Below are 14,242 nucleotides of genomic sequence, written 5' to 3'. Positions count from 1 at the left end.
CAAATCCCAAACAGTAAAACGACGCTCGCAATAAACATAAACACACATAAAATAAAATAAAAATATACTGCATACACGGACACATAGTCCCCTAAACCCATATCTTCGACGCCTGAAGCCACAAATATGAGTAACAATAAGAGTATAAGTAGCAGAATTATAGTCGAAAACGCAATCAATATGCATCCTCGTCGCAATTTTATGAACCAGCAACATCTTGGTACTTCACAGCACTCATCTAAAACACTCATGATGTAGATAAATTCAATTCAAGTTAATTCCTGAGTTAATTATTGATTTCCACCATCTTTTGGTGATTTAACCAATGTCAAGTAGTAAATAATAGCGTATACAAAAACAAAGTTCATTGTCCAATTATATAAACAAATTTTTAGATAATGACTCCATCGTTGTCATACGATGATTTTGTCAAAGTCAAAGCAGGAAAAGACATGGACAAATTTTGATAGGTAGATCTAATATCGTCTGTGACTGCAATCTGAGGACTACAATGTGACAATAAACAAATATAGTTAATAAGATAAGGTCAAGTGCTTGTCATTGTTCTGAGGTCGAGACCCAATTTCTTAGGTAAGGTAGATAATAATTTTCGCTTTCTAGCATAGAGACATTTAAATCTATGGTCCCTAGCACAGCTAAGATCGCAGACTGAGGCGCAGAGAAAGACCAAAGTGCATACAAATACTACGTAAGAACAAAGACCTTAGTCCGCCTGTGCCAAAAAGCATTAGAATACTACGGAAAGCCTATGCTAAGTTCGTATCTAATTCTCTTTGACTTATGCTTAAAATACGCTTCGAGCTTAGACCTTCTAGCTCTCTAGAGTCTAGACTCTAGAATCTTAGAATAAGAACTATGTTCTTGATAATAATTAACTAGGTAGCATACTTAGCTGTATTGGATGCGCGGTATTACACCGCTCTAACGTAATATGACGCAGCAGTATGCACACTAATTTAGCGAAGTGGAATGGACTGCCAAAACGGAAATATTGGTTTTATCGATAATAGTTTCGCTCCCACATGGTGTGTATTATTCGTAACTTAAAACAAAACTTCGGAATTCGAAGATATAAAATTTGATAAATCATAATAGGTCTAAGTGTAGTGGTAGTCTTAGATGGTGGCGTACGGTACAGCCGCCCAGGGTCTCGATCTTCCTAAAGATCTGCCGCTTAGAACCTGAACATTCATTGCCCGACTTGCGAATCGAACCCAGAAACTCGAATTTCACAGCACAAATACACTGCTATTAAGTAATGAGACAAGTGAGTAACTCGATATATAGATAGATATCGATAGTTACCGATGCACCGCCTACAGGCTACGGTACCGTTTTTAACCCCGACGCAAATAGGTGAGTTTAAGGTGTGTAATCATATGATATTGATCGAAGCTCATGCTGGAAAAAATAGTAAATTATTTTTTTAAATAATTACAAATAAAAATTCCAATACACAAAACAAACATTCTCGCGCCGGGAAACCGAACCATAGATTGAAATGAAAATACTCGACTCCAGAATGTTTGGGTCAAAATATTACGAGGTACCTATACTGAAGTTTAAGGACGGAAACACATTTTATATTTTTACTTTGTAAGATGTTTGTGTCGGCCCTTATTCGAATTTTTTATTAAATTTTTATTGAATAATATTAACGGTAACTGCAATTATAATCTAAAACGGTACCTATAGATAGATTCTGGATACTGTAAGCTTTTTAAAATAAACAATATATTTTTATTTTATAACAATTTTATTGTGTTACAAAATGTGTTATTTACATTAACTTATCACAATAAACTAAACAGATTCGACATCTAACAACGATTTATTCTTAACTTTTAAATGGATATCTAATACCACTATTTTCTTAAACAATTCAACTAAATCATTTCTAACATGGGATCTTATTTGCTGCAGTCTGCCTCCTCCAGCACCACTGATCAGCTTCATAATTCTCTCTGTTGGGCACTCAACAGACACTGAACAGATGATTTTATCATTCTCGTCGACTTCATAGTACTCCAATTGTATCTTTAAACTATATGGCAATTCTTGCTGTAAAAATCTAAGAACTTTGCCCGACTGCTTCCTCAATAAGTGATTCGGGAGATTGATCTGTCCATTCCTCTGGTGAGTAGTGTAGTCTTCCCTCCTTGGCGTTATTTATGAGATATTGCTGTTATAGAAATACAATCAACAATAAGTTTAATCTAATGGATAAGTATATTTTTAACTAGGGCATTGATTCCCAAAGTCGTCCAGGTAGACCCCCCAGAGAACCCTCTTACGAATTGTGACCCCCAGGTTCACAATTCGTAAGGGGGGTCCACGAAAATTTATCTGTTGTGATAGAAAAATACTAAAATGTTGCCTTAACTTCACCTATAAATGTAGGCATATAATATTAATAAGGGTTGTAAGGGGCATGGTCTACTGGAACCAGCAACATTTTGAAAGCTGTCTATGGAAAAAAATTAGTTATCTCTCATGTGTAGGATTAATATGGGCGCATTGCTTAACATACATACCAATTCATGAGTGTTACATTTGGCATATATTTTTAAATTCTAAATACAAGAATAATTAGTAGTAGGTAGATATTGCTACAAAAGGCCATGAAGTTTTATAAGGAAAGTAAGCAGGGTTAAGCATCACTTGATTCTACATACCTTAATATCAGCAACACCATCGCCATTCAAAGCGAAACCATGAAAACATCAGAAAAGTTGCTATAACCTTTATCAGGTTTGTTTTTACTAAGCTTTTCTGAACCAGGTACTGGATTGCCGCAATGAAACCATTTGTCAGATTCCTTATGGTTACCAGAAGCTGCTGCCTTTTGTTTTAATTTGTCCACCTACAATATAAAAAATTATAGACTAAATTTCAGCTGTTAAATATTAGAAAAGTAGAGTTATTTCTATTACTTCATGGATCTTGTACTTTGATTTACTGAGAAGTTGTATAAATAACTTACAATAATTATAATATTACTATCAATATCTCAGTAAAAATAAAAACTCTTTAAAATATTGCCTACATCACTCAGGACTAAAGTAGCTTCTTAGTGGTGTAATACTTTCAAAATTAGTTTAGTAGTTCCTAAGCTTAGCATGTTCTAACTAACAAACTCTTCAGTTTTATATATTAGTATAGATAATAATTACCTTATTTAGAATAAGAAAACTTGGTATATCTTCTACAATATTCAACATAGATAAAACATCAGGATGAAGGCTGTCTTTAGTAAATCTATTTGATATATCATGAACTACTCCAATTACATCTGCACATCTCAGGCTTTTGTGGCAAGCCTCAATCATAGAGTTAGGTAATTTATATCTGTAATAAGAGAATTTTTTTATAAATGTTTAATTTTTTATGACAGAAAATAATGAGCAATCTAGAACAATATATCCATGTCAAGCAACTTATCCATACATAAAGTATGGGAATTTGAACTTGTTCATGAAATTTTGATTCTGACAGTACCAACTAGTAGTAAAACCCAATGAATTGGTACCAATAAAATTGTACATAATGCTATTGAGATATTTGTAAATTATATAATAAATGTTGCCAATAATATTGTATAATATTATTTTTAATAAAAATCTACTTACTTCTTCTGTTCTCTCTCAGTCACAATACCAGGGGACTGTTTATATTGAGACTGGCACTTTTTCATTAATATAAACATTCAATGTGTTAGGAAGTTTTGCAGTAACAAAGTTTATAGTGAAAAACAGGCTACTTTTACTGTAGATTTTTTTTGGTATTTTATTTCGAGCTAACTTTTATAAAGGCAAAAATATAATCATGTTTGAATCCTGGATCATCAAAATAATATTTAAAGAGAAAAATTAAATCCTATGTATTTTTTTAATTAAAATATTGAAACTTTATTCTTTTTTATTACCACTATGATGATTTTAAATGGATTATGGATCACTTATTTTTTAATAAAAACGTTTATTTAAGTCATACAAACGAATTATTAAAAAAAAAATGTTACCTTACGTTCCGTAATATTGTTAATTAGAGTACTTTTTCCCGAATTCGGTGCTCCTATAATTGCAACATTAACTATTTTCCATAGTTCTTTTTTGGTAATACGTTCCGGTTGTGAAGAATAGTATGCAAGGCGCAAAAAATTTGTTTTACAGTAAGTCAAATGTAGACGAAATAGAGACGTTGAAAACATTTTCAAGTTCTAGTTGCATCACACGGAATTTAATCTACAAAATGGAATTTATCCGTAAAAATCTATAATAACACTATTCGATACAAATTTAGAAACAACCAAAAAATAATACTTGTGACAAGCACATGACAAAATGTCAAAATATATTTTTCTTTCTTTTTTTTTTTTTTTGGTTTGATTTACTCCTTAAGGAGAAGGCAAAGGCTCTTAGCCATACAGCCTTTTTTCTTTCTTTTATTCGTCCAGAGGACAGGCTATAAAGGCCTTTCGACCATACAGTCTAGTTTCACATTTGTCTTTTCTGCAAAATACAAAAGTCGAAAATCGTCATAGTGATGTGAATTGATTTTTCGTTACATCACAAAATTTTGTATCTCGAATTGATTTTGTCTATTATTTTTTAAAAGTAACAATGATTTTGTGAAAGTAATTTAGAGAATTGAACCACTATAATAATGATGCAACTTTCCGTGCGATCGTCGTCAAATCGTATAATTTATGAATATCTCAAATTCACCAACACGAGTCAAAAAACATATTATGATGATTGATGATGATCACTTGAATAACACTTTATCATCCCAATTAAGAAAAAAAATAATAACTTACATTTATTTCGATAAAAAAATCGCGTTATAGACAAATAAACATCACTAAAGTAAGCTTTCCCATAAATTATTTGTCAAATAAGTTTTAGGTAAGTACCTACAATTAATATATTTGTCCCTTTTTATTTTAGCAGAAGTAGTTACATTTAAAAGAGTCCGCCTTATATTTTTCTGCATAACCTACCTTAGTTTGGAATTTGTTCAGTGTAAACGAATATTTCCTCTCTATAAAAATCTTTTACTTTTTTAAAGCTACCTTGCCGTACAAGTTGCAGAAAACACGGTGAAGATTATCTTCGACAATTATTTATAATTCGATAAATAAGGGCATATAAAAGGATCTAGGTGCGTGGTTTAAATTCGCCGGCATGATTTTACACAGGTATTTATTGCTAATCGAACATAATTAAATAAGTTAGTCTTGAATACCTACCCCTAATCCTAGGCTAAATATGTATTTAAATTAGTAAGAAATGTATTTATTACAGAAATGTCAGAGATAAAGTATAAAAATCAAATTCTGGCTGCAATAGATCATTTGCGCTCTCGAAAATCGCGTCCAGATGCAAACAGGATTTGTAAGTTTATGCTGAAGTGTTATAAAGTACCACCAAAAGATACAAAAGCAGATCTAAAGCGTTGTTTAAAAAGAAAAAGTATATTTAAAGTTGACTATAAAGATAATGTAAGCTACAGGAACGCTGCGAAGTGGCGAAAAAAATCCAACAAAAATACTAGTAAGTTATTTATTCCTACTATGATTATGATAATGAATATATTCAAAGTGGAAGACTGAGGTGTATCCAGCCAACTTAAGTCATACAGGAACATGGTCATACTTGTTCTACCTTATGTAATGCTATATTAATTAATCCTTTGTTCTTTCCATATATTTCCAAATAAATGTTTTAGGTATGGCGTCTGCAATTGGTACAAGTGAACGTAGAATCATAACATCAGCTATAGCTACTCTAATTTATCAAGATCAAAGTTACTTAGAAAATGGGATTGCATTTGAGGATCTTATTAAAGCTGCAGCATCACAAGAGTCAAAATATTCTAAGAAACAACTAGAAGTTATCACAACAAGGAGTTGTCGCCTGGCAGCCTTGTAAAGTTGCAAAATGGTAATTTGGCTCTGGGTCCAGCTGATCATGATGGTGATAGTTCTGACAGTTTTAAATTTGAATGTGTGGATTCCAATACTAAGGTACATACTTAATATATCAGTTATAAATTACTTTGCTCTCTTACTAAATTGAAATATCATATTCTGGAAAAGAAAACCAGATGCAATTAGTTATAATTATTTGCATCTGCATTTGCATAAAATAATTGCTCAATCATACTTTCCAAACATAAATGTTTGATTTTGAATCAGAATAACTGGAATAAATATATCCTCCATGTGAATGAAATCAAATTTATGCTATTATGTGACTTTCTAGTGTTGTGTTGGGTTCATTTTTTACTAACACAAAAAAAAATTCCAAGAAAATAATTTACCACCCTCATAAAACAACTAAAACCAAAAATATTTTATTTTACTTTATATACAGGCTACTAATTTTGAAGTAGTGACCAGTTAAAATTGCTAAGCCAGGTAAAACCCAAGAAAATATATATAAAACAATCTTCAATTGAAATATATTTATTTTATTTAAATTGGTTACTGAGTCAAAATTAGTAATCTGTTTATAATATATAATTGCTTTTGTTTTTTTCTAGTTTTTGAAGGTTGTTTAGTTTTTAATCCATAAGTTTACTTTTTCTTTTCTTTGAATGATGAGACGAGCTTATTGTTTGCCTGATGATAAGCAATAGGACCTCCTATTAACAATAAAACACCATCCAAACACATTGGATTACAAAGTATGGTTTGTTTTCCACTGCGCTTGCCATCCTGAGACATGAGATGTTAAGTCTCATTATATCCACTAGTTACACTGGCTACAATATCCTTCAAACTGGAACATAACAGTCATTACACACATAATTTTAATCACAGATGTGTATATAATAGAAAAATTAAAAGCTTCTTGTTAAAACCACAGTACAGGTGCTATTTCCATGCTCTATAGAATATGCTAGCATAATCCGCCCTTAGAAGGAAATATTCGCGTTAAGAATCAGCAAGACTTGCTGAAGACTCTAGATATTCTTGCAATAAAGCTCATGCACATTTTCATGATTCAGATGAAATTTAAAACCTTATTTATGCAATGTCACAATATAATATTTTTGATATTGAAGTTTCTTTGCTGTCAATTGTCATTGATTGTGTCACATCAGCAAATAATTTATCCTAATTAATTTTTGAACCAATGTAAAATTTAAATTAAATTGAAACAATAATTTAAATAAATATTAGATCATTTATGTTCCAGATGACTTCTTCTGCAAACTCGTCATGTAGATCATCCCCTCAAAGAATGAGAGGCAGGCCCAAAAAACGTGGTGGTGGCGCTGGTAGCAGTGGACCTAGCAGTAGCACTACCAGGAATGCCGGTGTAAGAGTAGGGGAAAGACGTAAAATGGCCAAGAAAGTGTTTGATCCATCAGATAACAATGTACCCAGCAAAAGGAAACGAGGGAGACCAGTGGGTTCTTTAAATAAAAGTACTATTAAGAAGAGGCTGATGATTGCTGGTCATATAAAAGAAGAAGGTACAACATTGTCAGAAAGTCAATTATCTTTTGATGGGAGTGGTGATGAAATAGAACAGGATGACTCCCTTCCACATGAAGAGTCAGGGGGAGTGTGCTCTGTTTGTCGAATTCAAAAACCTCGAGGATCAAATGACAGATTAATAGAATGCAGAGATTGTAACAATAAAGCACATTTGCGTTGCCTACAATCGGGTTCGGGAATTCTAAAGCCTCGTCCAGACAACACGTGGCAATGTCCACATTGCAAGACATGTGTTGTTTGTTGCGAAACAAATGATGCTGTAAGTTTTTTAATTTCTTAATTGTATGAAACCTGCAATGCATGTCTTCTATAAATAACCGCAGATCTAAGCGTTGCTGATGCGTTGAAATGTAAAAACATCACGCATTCAGTCAAACGCCGACGAAAATATGGTATTGTTAGAACCTACGGGGTGCCTCCAAATATGGCGAACGCGCCGCTTGCGTGCAGTTCTTACAATACAATTGTTTACGCGCTTTTAATAATGTCTAGCATTAAGCACACGTGGAGTTCGCGGACACTTATTCTTTTTAAACAGAAAGCTAACAAATTTGCACGTGCGTAGCATCTGAGATATGCAAACACACGTACTCGCCAACCATTCGTCACATTTGGACACACTCAACTGTAGCTTTATGATACTAGTTACCATATTAAAGATCCGAAACGTCGAGATAGACATACGTATCCCATATCGGGCTAATGTAGTTCTAACGTTGATCTACTTCGGAGGTAAGTATATTTTGTAGACTGACCTACGTTTTAAAATTGACTGTCTCGGTGGCGTAGTTTTAATCGTACACGGTACGCGTACGACAACCGTGCTGAGGTCTCGGGTACGAATCCCTGGTCGGGCAAAATAATTGTGACAGGGTTGTTCAATCTTAAAATTACTCAGTCGCAGCTCAGAGTTGGGGAGTTGGCGATGTGATACCCCCGTGCCTCGGAAAGCATGTAAAGCCTTTGTTCCTGCGCCTGATCTCTCACAGGTCATGGATTGCTGTTTCACCAGACTAAGAGAATGAACGAACAGAGAAGGCAGCTGTGTACTGCGCACACACACTTGTGCACTACAATATCTTCTGCGTACTTGGCTCTCCGTTAAGATTGGCCGCCGTGGCTGAAATTCGGTTAAGAAGTAATCATTATCAACAATCATGTTTTAGAATTTAGACCAAACAGAATTTAACTGACATTGATGATTGCTGGAGTTCTCAAAAGTCTTTTGATTTCTTATGTTCAAGCGAATGTTGACCATCGAACTAAAACTATGTTTGTGGCATTTATCGTAGTTTTTTATATTACCTATAATTTTCTTCCGACGTTATCATAGTACGAGTCTGTACCGAGCCTATGAATATAATATAAAAAACGCGATAAAATCCGAAAAATAGTATTATTTCGATATCAGGCTTCTGATAATTTGCATTTCTTTTACTATTCTCTCTTACCAGAATCACCTGACCCAATACAAATCTATAGTTGTCCATGTAGCCTTGTAGGGTGGTATAGGTAATTTCATCCACAAAGACGCGCCCCACCACTTCTAGTTGATACTTATACCAAACTTTTGAATTATAATCCTATCTGTTTTCAGTATCATATAATATGATATTGCTTTTCTGACGTTATTCATCGTATTACTGCTTACAGTAATACGATGAATAACGTCATACATATAGGTACATAATACGATAATCACTTATCATTAGGGAAAATCCTGAGGCGCGTCTTCGTGTAAGAAATTTATCTGTAATTACTAATTACATACTTTCAAATGTCCCATTCCAACCTCTTATGAACTGTTTAAGACAATAAAAATTATATATAACTTTTATCCAAATTCAAATTCTTCATTGCAGGGTATTCTCACGGTGTGCAGTATATGTTCAGACGCTTATCACGCACTTTGTCACGCTCCTAGAATACCAGAGAGACATATAGCCTGGGACCAGTGGGAGTGCCATAACTGTCTAGAATTCCGGCCGGCTGCAGTTGGCTCGCCTGCAATAATACCAAGGAATATTGAATACATAGCTCAAAACTCACCATCTTTAGATCCTTTCTTAAAACCACACGAATTAGATAGAGCACCATCAAAGTTGTCAGAAGATACTCCTATAGATCCAAATATACCTGATATAACAAATTGGACTACAGATGACGTGTTTCAATATTTTTCAAAACATCATCCTGAGGCTGCACCAATATTGAAAGAACAGGCAAGTATTATTTTGTAAATTCTTTGTAATTTTTTAATAGATTTAATATGTGTCACTTTTTTTATGATGTAACTTTATTGATTACTTTGAGAAGATATTTAATATCTTGTACATACCTGAGGATAAAATCACAGTAATCGTTTTCTTTATTTTTAGGAATTCGATGGACCAGCTCTATGTATGGCACGCCGCGCCGACATCGTTAGAGGGCTCGGGCTTCCCCTAGGACCAGCATTATCGTTATATAGTATAGTAGTGAAACTACAGACAAGAATAGATGATTGGACTATGTGTTGGGGTTAAAATATAATATTGTAAGTGCTGAAAATAGGAATTCATAGTGCCAGTGTGCAATTCATCTATCAACTTTTGAAATAAACTGGACATCTTTTCAAAACTGTGGGATATCAATATAGTGGCTTAGATAATATATTCGATAGACAGTTATCTGTATTTAGTTATTCTAACCGAAAAATAATGTTTTGTAACCAGATATTAAAACCCTTAGACAATATATAAAAGTACGCGCCTTGTGTGATCATTCCTTTCTATCAAAGTATTAAACTAAATGCTTATACGTAAATTTATAATAACTGTTAAGTGTGCGTTTATAACGACACAAATCGATATAGTATAATATATTGCTCTTTCTAAGTAGTTACATTGAAAATGACAGAATTTTCTTGTTTGCAACAAAACACACATGGCGCGTCCTTCCTAGATAGTCTAATCTAAGCGCACACCTAATGAAACATGGAGTATTTCACAGTACTTTAAATACTATAAAAAGCAATAGGATATGTAATACCTATGATGAATTAGGCTCAATTATGCCAAACGGTACAGTACTGACTTCGAGAAAGTATGTCTATACTGATTTGTGATAATATCTTTGAGTTTATTTTTACTTTAAAAAATAACATAATAATCAGTATTCATTTATGAGCATGGTTTTCGACTACCATGCCTGCTAAGCAGTATATTTACGTACCTACGTTAAAATTTTGCTAATTATAAAAATATACGAACATGAATTCATGCATGGTAAGCATTATTTTTACTTACCTGCAAATTATGCTAATTGACCACAATAAAAAATGATCCTATATGATTTGATGTTCTATTTATCTAGTCAGGAAGTAGTATTTACTGGTCAGGAATAAAATAATTAAAATAAAAACCCCCACACGGAATATTGCTTAAAATATCTAATTTCTGTAATGGATGTAATGATAACATTAAAAATACATAAAATTAAATATATTCAGCCAGTTTTCGTTAGAAACCTAACATTTTTGGAATATAATAATTATTGTGAGCAATCGATGTATATTACTTATGTACTACGTACTAGATCTGGCGTTCCGTACACGCATTGTGTTCGACTCAAATATACTCCAATCTGTACTCCTGACTTCAGTATGATTTCAATATTGATAGCGAGTGGTTATGTACAGTGTAAACCTGGATGTGAATAAAAAATATTAGTCAAATAAGTAAAATTATTTGTTGTTCATGTGAATAAATTGGTTATAACATTGACGTTTTGATTGCAATTTTAGTTCAGATTTTGAACAAATAATTTATATGGACGTTCGTGTCTATAGAATATACTTACGTCAATGTTGTGAACCTTTTATCTACTGAATGTCCATGGCAAGATAAAAGCAATAGGTATACATTTTGTATACTTTTGTAATGATGCTACAGTAATTTAATAAAACACAGTCTGTTTATGGTTTAATATCCTATGTAATTAAATGTCATAGTGGATATGAAACAGTGTTTGTTTAATTATACGTTTATTTCTGTATTTACTAAAAAAAACTTAAGATTACGTCGCCAAGGGAAAGGTAGCTGCCCCCGCTCTCCCCCTATCCCATAGATTCTAAAAAAGTTGCCAAATGTAACCAACCAAAGACCTAAGCTTTTGACTTGACTTAACTTTCTTGATCGATCATTCCTATACGTCGAAACTCTAATGAATTCACATATTCCATTCCTAATTTTCCGTAGGGTAAATTACGTTCTGCTCTATATTATTATTAAAGCGGAAAGGGGAAGTGGTGGAGGAACATGTGCTCTCGACTTTACAATTCATACTTTTCTCATCCTCCATATCAACTTGCATCTTGTAGAATTGCAACAATAAGACAAGTAGATGTCATTTTTATTAACCGCCATTTGCAATAAACAATCCCAATCGATTTTTTTATCCAGCTCATACGAATCAGAAAAATATTTTTGACATGTTTACAAAGGAGTTATTTTGATTGGTTCATTTTCAGAATCAGTTTGAAGATTGAGTTTGGGATTATTTATTGAAGTGCCTGAAACACTGGGCATATGCAGCAAACTTGGGAATTCATATAAGTACTTAATAATATTTTTTTTTGAAAAAATTAGCACCTACTTGTTTTTATATTTAATAGGCACTAAGCCAGACATATGAATAATTATTTTCTATAAACTCTCACAAACATAAAATATATACAAAAATAACCTTGTCTATAATATCTTTAATTACAAATACTTTAAGAATACTTTATGTATATTATACATTGTAATTAGTTTGCATAATGATTTCTTGTGTTTACACAAATGTTAGACATTGAAATCCAAAAAATAGTTTTATATCATTGTAATAAGTTAAAAGGTCACAGATGTTTAATGTTGATCAAAATGTTTCATAAATGATAGGAATATATTAAATATCATTGTTGCTAAATTAATGTATAAGACTCTGTAATGCGTGGGTAAGTAGTAAAAGTTTAAGAATTGTACTGGTGGCCAATACAAGCAGTCACCCTGAAAAAGAAAGAAAAATTCTTACAATTTGACTTATAAAAAAATATTATTTATATTGCATTTAAATATTATTAATTTAGATAAAAGTGGGTTGGAAAATAGTAATACCAATAATAACAAAAATTACATACAGACAAGATTGTATAACCTAATGATTGTCATACTCTGAATATTTTTTTCTTGTAAGAAAGAGACAAGAATATAAGTATGTAGGATATTACTAAATTATTTTGTGATTGTTTTTAGCTTGCTAATTTTCACATAATTAAATAGTTACGTAAATACAAAAAACAATATCAATCCAAACCCCTATTAATAATATTGTCAACCAATGTCATCATATTGTCAATTATTCAATAAAATAGGACAAAAGAGGAATTGAATACAAATTTAATTTTAAAATGTGAAAATAAATGTATAGTTTAAGAGGACTTAACAGAAAATAAATTAATTTTGAAGGTTAAGTGGGAAATATAGATTATGCTACATACCAAGTACACATATTTAAATTTCTTTACAAGTTCATCCTTGCTTTCCTCTAAAGATTTATTCTCAAGGATTCCCATTCCATAGAAATAACACAATATAGTAAGTGGAGATACAACTGCTTGATCACATAGTATTTTTGTGAATACAGTTTTGAAGTTTGCCTTGGGCAATATTTTATCTAAATAAATATAATAATAATGGTGCATAGGACCCATTAATGTGCCCACTATAAACACACGAGCTGAAATAAGAATAATATTATAGACACATAGAACTGCAATATATTGCAGTTTGATTTATTGAAGGCGATAGCCTAGTTGGGTGTGGAACAGACTGCCAAGACGAATGTCCGCAGGTTCAAAATCCCAAGGGCACACACCTCTGAATTTTCTAAAAAATCATGTGTGTATTCTTTGTGAATTTATCGTTCGCTTTAACGGTGAAGGAAAACATCGTGAGGAAGCCTGCACATCTGAGAAGTTCTCTATAGGAATTTCGAAGGTGTGTGAAGTCTACCAACCGCACTAGGCCAGCGTGGTGGACTAAGGCCTAATCCCTCTCAGTAGTAGAGGAGGCCCGTGCTCAGCAGTGGGCAAGTATATAATACAGGGCTGATATTATTATTATTATTATTGATTTATATGGTGCATTATACGTTAAAAAACATTACCTGCTCTGAGCCAATCATATCTTTCGGGTAAAATTTTTGATTGAAATTCAATTTCTTGTTGTATCAAATCACCAATGGCCAAAAACCCTCCAGAGGTTAGACTATTCGTAAGCAATAAATTTTTCTTAAAAAAATATTGAACACCACGATGAAATATAGACTCATTTCGACATTGTTGCTTGAACGTTACACTGTGCTTGAACGGAATACGACGAAAGGCAAACATTGTAGCTGTCTAACACAACTTCTGAGAGGTTCTGAAAGAGTTTTCAATTAAGTTTATAAAAAACGTTCGCTAAAACAATTACTTGGGATATCAATGTTATACTGCACAAAATTATAACGATATATTTGCGCCAAGACAAAAAATGTGCAATATTATATTTGATCTTGCGCATTGTATTAAATATTGCGCCCTTGTGCGCGCTTTGTTTATTTATGTCAAACAGATGTCAAATATCTGTATTGTTTTTGAAAATTAAAATCTATGGAATGGAATATAAGGTCTAGCTTATACAAATA

The 14,242-nt window shown here is 32.6% G+C and overlaps 1 protein-coding gene and 2 pseudogenes across 1 annotated transcript; 1 reads left to right on the top strand and 2 right to left on the bottom strand.

Annotated features, from left to right (window-relative positions):
- Window positions 1–1,758: 1,758 nt before the first annotated feature.
- Window positions 1,759–3,715, bottom strand: LOC119192911 (annotated as a pseudogene).
- A 1,276-nt stretch (window positions 3,716–4,991) lies between these two features.
- Window positions 4,992–10,281, top strand: LOC119188324 (annotated as a pseudogene).
- A 2,098-nt stretch (window positions 10,282–12,379) lies between these two features.
- LOC119192912 (mpv17-like protein 2) lies at window positions 12,380–14,080 on the bottom strand. Its single transcript, XM_037446649.1, has 3 exons — window positions 13,721–14,080; window positions 13,053–13,291; window positions 12,380–12,561 (listed from the first exon to the last, which is right to left on the bottom strand). Exons 1-3 carry the CDS (start codon window positions 13,944–13,946, stop codon window positions 12,421–12,423), a joined length of 606 nt encoding a protein of 201 aa, XP_037302546.1. The 5' UTR covers window positions 13,947–14,080; the 3' UTR covers window positions 12,380–12,420.
- Window positions 14,081–14,242: the final 162 nt, after the last annotated feature.

This window comes from Manduca sexta, unplaced genomic scaffold, assembly GCF_014839805.1.
Source record: "Manduca sexta isolate Smith_Timp_Sample1 unplaced genomic scaffold, JHU_Msex_v1.0 HiC_scaffold_3356, whole genome shotgun sequence".
NCBI classification, from domain to species: domain Eukaryota; kingdom Metazoa; phylum Arthropoda; class Insecta; order Lepidoptera; family Sphingidae; genus Manduca; species Manduca sexta.
This window is presented reverse-complemented; position numbering and strand designations above follow the sequence as displayed.

What these genes read in the sequence shown, in the direction of transcription:
- LOC119192912 (XM_037446649.1), bottom strand. Translation starts at nt 13,946, where the DNA reads ATGTTTGCCTTTCGTCGTATTCCGTTCAAGCACAGTGTAACGTTCAAG. An exon ending in ATATGATTGGCTCAGAGCAG is followed by an intron (nt 13,292 to 13,720) that starts GTAATGTTTTTT and finishes TTCTTATTTCAG; the next exon opens with CTCGTGTGTTTATAGTGGGC. An exon ending in AATTTAAATATGTGTACTTG is followed by an intron (nt 12,562 to 13,052) that starts GTATGTAGCATA and finishes TTTCTTTTTCAG; the next exon opens with GGTGACTGCTTGTATTGGCC.